A 6,000-nucleotide genomic window follows, 5' to 3' on the forward strand; every position below is an offset into this window, starting at 1 on the left:
CATATGCGTTTGATCTTTGTCCATGGTTTCTGGCTCACAGCTCCTAAATCCCTTAGAATTTCCTGGGATAAGGGTGATCAGAAGGTGACTTTTGTTGTTTTAAGTAACTCTTGGAAAGCCCTTAGGTAACCTACTGATGGAAAGCTAGTTGCCAGGAGAACCGATCATGTGATTAGAGGCTTGGAACCTTCAGTCCCACCCCCTTCCTCCCAGGAGTGGAGAGGGGCTGGAGGCTGAATGGGAAAACGACTTAGTCCATCATGACTGTGTAATGAAGCCTCCCTAAAACCCCGAAGGACTAGATTTGGAGAGCTTCTGGGCTGGTGAGCACAGAGATGCGGGGAGAGTGGCGCGTCTGGAGAGGGTGTGGTCATTCCTGCCCTTCCCCAGACCTTCCCCTGTGCATCTCTTCTGTGCATCTGCCTGTTGACTGGTATTCTTTCTCACACCCTTTAATAAACTGGTGATGAAAGTAAGTAAGTGTTTCTCTGAGATCTGGGAGCTGCTCTACCAAACTAATGGAACCTGAGGTCACTGGAGACTCCAATCTGCAGCCGGCTGTTAGACACAAAAGTAACAGTCTGGGGCTTGCGACTGGCCTCTGCAATGAGGTGTGGAGGAAGCCTTGTAGGACTGAGCCCTTAAGCTGTGGAATCTGAGGCTGTCTCTGGGTAGACAGTGTTAGAATTGAGTTGGGGGCGCCTGGCTGTGTCAGTCAGTAGGGCACGCAACTGTGAGTTTGAGACCCAAACTGAGCATGGAGCCTCCTTAGAGAGACAGAGAGAACTGTGTGGTGTTGTGGTAGGAGTGGCTGTGGGGGAACCCTCCATGTGCCATGATGGAATTGGGTCCAGGAATCCTAAAAGACTGACTTTTTATGGAGTGGAAAGAATCCCTTCTCTGTTTTGGGGACACACCAAAACCGTGGATATGATTGGGAACTGGAAGGCCATATGCATACAGTAACAACACAGTGGCGCCCTCCGGGTACCCCAAACAAGGCAATGGTTGATGGTGGTCATTAATCTCCCAGCCCTGGATGATCCAAATACCTATTTTCCCATCTATTCCATAGCTGGATCCTTCAGGAAGGACGCCCCATTCTACAGATGGAGAACTAAGGCTCTGAAGTTGCTCAGGCAGGTGGTGGCAGAGCTGGTCCCAGAACCTGGGTCTCCCCCTTTAGGCCAGAGATTTGCTGTCAATTATGGCCAGGAGACTGTGGCTTCCCTAGAGAAGGCCTGGGATCAGTTGGGCCAAGGGAGCCATGCAGCTCGTTGGGAGTGGATGGTGAGCCTCACAGAGCCGCCTACAAGGCCATGTGAGAAGAGCAGCCGGCTATGGGCAACCAGGGCAGGCTCCCTATTCTAAGTGGTCCACAGATAAGGTGTGTACGAGGCCGAGGGCTCCATGAAAGAGGCCCTAGGCCTGTCAGGGAGGTACCATATAAGATAAAATGATGCCCACCAGTCTTCTCTTTCTACATACTCTGAGAGACCTCAGCCCCTCCCAGGGCTTCATCATGACCTTGTGCTGCTAAGTTCCATCCCATACCCAAATACCCCATTTTATTAATTCACTGGACAAGTGTATACTGAGCACCTACTATACGTGTCATGGTCGATCCTCTCGGAATTTAAGAGTCTACTGAGTGGGTGTCCTACAGCCTCCCCATCCTGGGCTCCCTCTATCGTGACTGGCCCAACTGGACAGTCAGCTACCCAACTCCTCCCTTGCATTCCTCCTGCCTCACATCCCTAGTCACCCCCACTGGTCTCCCTCCCCGCCTCACAGCTCTAGCTCATTCTCTCCTGACCACCTCCTGATGGACTTCGTGACCAGCAGCCTTGCCTTCTAAGGTTTTATCTACCCAACAGCCACAATAAGTCTTCTAAACATTCTAATCTCACAGAGATACCTTGCTTAAAGCTCTTTGACAATTTCCCACAGCCCACAGGACAAAGTCCAAGCTCCCAGGTCCAACTCACAAATGCTCTATGCTTGGGCCTCAGCTCTCCCACTCCATCTTTTGGGCCCCTCTGTAACCCAGGCTCCTGTGATTGGCCAGGACACTGTTTCCTGTCTTTGTTCATGGGGCTCTCGTGGCCAGGAATACCTTCCCTCTTATCTGCTCGTGGAAAACCAAACCCGTTTTTCAGACCTCAGATGTCATTTCCTTCTCTATGCTTCCCTCCTGGGTAGACTCTTCCACTCAGCAAAACCACACTTGGCTGGTACAGACTTATCAGAGCATCTCTACAGAACATTTAACTGTTGTGTTCTAGTCAATCTCTCAATTCCCTCAGCAGACTGTAAGCTGTTTGAGAACCAGGGGGGCAGGTCTGATTAGGCTCCATGCCCCAGGGCTTAGCACAGAACCAGGCACACACACAGATCAAGGGAACAGTAAAAGACAGGTGCTGGAGATCCAGTAGACAGCACTCAGCCTTGTGGGAGGGGATGCATCCGTAAACCACATGACCTCTAAAATGCCTGCCTTCCCCAACCTGGAATTCCAGGTTTGGCTTATTTTATCTGATTTCCCCAGCCTGGTCACCAGCCAGGCCCAGCCGTTAAAGGGGAACTGAAACTACAGGCTATATCCAGGGGCTCAGCAGATCCCCAGTTAGCTGGAAGTGGGGGTGGAGAGGTGGGAAGACAGGGTGGGGCTGGGGAGGCTGTCTGCTGGCACAGTCTTCTCTGATGAATGTGAATCCCAGAACTCTTAACCCAGATTTGTCTTTCCACTCAAGTTCTGGGGCACCTTCTCTTGACATGAACATTATGACCATGGTTCTATCACCATGTGGGGTCATTAAACAGGAATTTATTGAGCACCCACTAGATGCTAGGCTCTATCTTAGATGCTGGGATTAATTCAACAATTTGCAGCTGCCAGATGCTTACACACCTTGTTTTAAATCTCACAAACTACCTAGATTCTGAGAGGTTAAGTAGTTTGCCCAGGGTGACACAGCTAGTAAGCAGCTGATGTAGAATTTTAATCCAAGCCTGTTTTAAGCACATGGCTCTCCCAGTTAAAGGTGATAATAAAACAAAACCAACTGATGGTAAAACACGTTAAGACATGCCTCTATGAACATTCTAGGCTGATCCAAGAAACCTAAGTATTTTATCTCCTAGTTCCGCCAAAGTTTGCTAAACATTCAGTCCCCTTGGCCAAAATAACAAGAAAAGTGATTCAGAATCTGGGCCATGAGAGGATTGCACAGCTCGTATCTTGGCTATATTTCAGCCCCAAGTAAGAAAGTTAAGGGTGACCAAAAAGGAAAAGTTTTGATACAGTACTGAGAGGTGGAGAGACTCAGGGATTCCCAATGTGGGTTACACCACTCTCGAGATTCATGGTCATTTCATCTCTCCAAGACTCAGTTTCTTGATTCTAGTATGGGTACATCATTCCCACCTTTGTCGCCTTTGTCTGGGAACCCAGTGAGGAAATGGGTGTGACTGCGTTTTGGAATGCACTAATCCCTGGCCACCCAGGGTTCACTAGGGGAGATCAAGGTCTGTGATCCTTGTTCCAGTGAATTTACTGTGACCACTCACACGTGCCCGCCCGTGCCCTGGGAACTCACCCTGGCTGAAAACGGAAAAAACTGCCCCATTTACCTTCAGAGTAATAACCCGGCTAGGAGTCTTGATTTCAAAAGTCCCCTCCTCGGCGTCCGCCTTGCAGTCAAAGACCGCACTGGAGAGGTCGATGCTGTCCAAGGGATTGGCATCCTGCGCGGTCCGCGAATAATACAGGTGACATTTCTTCTCGTCGTAGAAGAACCAGCGGGATTTCCAGCCCCGGATGGGTCCTTTGCCGCCAAATTTACTCAGATAGCCACAGAGTTTCTTGGGGGCCGCGTCCAAGGGACGGGCGCAGCCCTCCGACTCCTCCCGAGGCAGCACCTCGGGGCCCCTGGCCGAGCCGGCAGGCTCTTCGGAGCTGGGGACGGAGGAGCTAGACTCTGCGGGGTTCTCGTGGGCGCCCTCCATCGCCGTTAGAGACCGCCAGACCGATTGGAGGCCAGCAGCCAACTCGGGCCAAATCTCGGAGACTCTGGGGGTGCTTCCCAAGAAGGAGAAATCTGGGCGGGGCCGGGGCCAGTAGCGACCCGCCCCCAGGAGACAGCTGGAAAGCTGACCGCGGCGGTTCACCGCGCCTTTGGCTGAAAGCCCAGGTGGGGCTGCTGGCCACGCCCCGTCCGACCTCGCGGCAGTCAGGCCACGCCTTCGGCACGCCCTCCGCCAGCACCGCCCATTCCGCCTGCTTCCGGCTTTTACTGCAAGCCTGTCAGAGGTCTTTAGTGAGGGCAGCTGCGACGCTTGAGGGGGCCCTCAGGTTGAAGGCGTGGTGTCACTGAGCTAGCTTAACTGGCGGCAGAGAAGCGGGAAGAAACACCTGTCTCTGACTAAGCTGCCTCGGTAGCTTGCGTAATAACGTAGAAGGATGGTCCTTTTTGCGCCTTAAGGGCCGTCTGCCTTTACCCCCAGGTGCAGGGAAGCTTACCACCGGACGGCGCATTCCCCGGCCATTGGCTGCGAGGGACGCCGGCTCGATGACGCCACTTCCGGCGCAGCTACGGGCGCTCGCGTGTCTGGGGCCCTTCCCGGAGGCTTCCATCCCGAGAGTTTAGCACCTTGGTGACCCTTCGCTGACTGCTGCGGACTCCCGTGCATCTGTCCCAGCTCTTGCTCGCCTCCCGCCGCTAGCCGCCCAGGGCCGGCTGCTGCTAAATGATGCTGCTAAAATCTTAAATAAATGTATTTGCAAACCAGTTACAGTGTTTTACAAAGAGTTACATACTACATCTAGAAGGAGTTACTTTAGAGATGCAGGGATATTTTAATAACTAGAAAAAAAAATCACATCTGTAGTGCAAAAGCAAGCATTTTAATATTTCTAAAAAGATATTTGATCAAAAAGGTATTTTCTAAAAAGGTGTATGATCAAATTCAACATCTATTTCTAAAGTTTAAAAATGTATTATTATGGAAATATAGTTGGTACACAGTGTTTCACAGTTTCTTAATAAAACAAATAGTACATCTTGTTCTAGATTTTCTAGCTAAACAATGATCAATATTTGAAAGAATATAATAGTTTCAAATACACAACTTAATCTGAAAAAATAGTTTTCCCACTAATATTCCAGGATCTAATCCAGGATTCCACATTTCCGCATCACTTTCCCTTAGTCTCTTCTGAACTATGACGTATTTCATCTTTTACTTTTTTTTTTTTGACCCTGACATTTTTTGAAGGGTATTGGTCAGCTATTTTGTAGAATACTGTGAATTTGGGTTTGTCTGGTGTTCTCTCATGATTAGACTGGGGTGATGGGTTTTGGGGAAGACTACCACAGAAGTGCCCCTCTCATCACATAATATTCAGCTGTGTGATATGCACATGGTGATGGTAAACTCCATCACTTAGTTAAGATGGTTTCTGCCAGATTTCTTGTCTATAAAGTCACCAATTTTCCCTTTCAACACTCTGTTCTTTGGAATAGAGTCACTGAGTCCCCACCACAAGATGCTCCACCTTCTGGCAGGTGTAGGGGTGGGATTTTGTACAGTCTATTAGGATTTTGTACAGTCTATTAGAATGATTCTAAAGGTCATTTCCAAGAATGAACAGGTGAGAGTGGCCAAATTTTTGAAGAAAAAAAATCCTTAGAAAGGATTTGACCTACTAGATATTAAAATTTATTAACTCAACCAAAAAGTATTTTGTGGGCGCCTTCTCCCAGGCATCATTTAAAATTCAGGGCCACAGTGATGAACAGGACAAGTCCCAGACCCCACTGAGTTGTCATTTTAGTCCAAGGAGACAGGCCATTGATATGTAAACAAGTATATGATCATGGTGACCTCAGAGCATGGTGACCTCAGATTCTCATACTTTCTAGGAAGGAAATGAACAGAATGATAAGAACAAAAGAATTTAGTGTTTCTAGTACAGGGACAGGCACATCAATGGAGCAA

General features: G+C 49.2%; 1 protein-coding gene across 1 annotated transcript in view; it reads right to left on the reverse strand.

Annotated features, from left to right (window-relative positions):
- TBC1D2 (TBC1 domain family member 2) overlaps positions 1-4,220 on the reverse strand; it is a 53,052-nt gene extending 48,832 nt beyond the window's left edge. The window contains exon 1 of the mRNA XM_047700432.1: positions 3,634-4,220. Within this exon, the coding sequence (XP_047556388.1) occupies positions 3,634-4,008 (375 nt within the window). The 5' untranslated portion in view covers positions 4,009-4,220. The remainder of the gene's footprint in view (positions 1-3,633) is intronic.
- Between the last annotated feature and the right edge of the window lie 1,780 nt (positions 4,221-6,000).

Source organism: Lutra lutra, chromosome 13 (assembly GCF_902655055.1).
Source record: "Lutra lutra chromosome 13, mLutLut1.2, whole genome shotgun sequence".
NCBI lineage: Eukaryota > Metazoa > Chordata > Mammalia > Carnivora > Mustelidae > Lutra > Lutra lutra.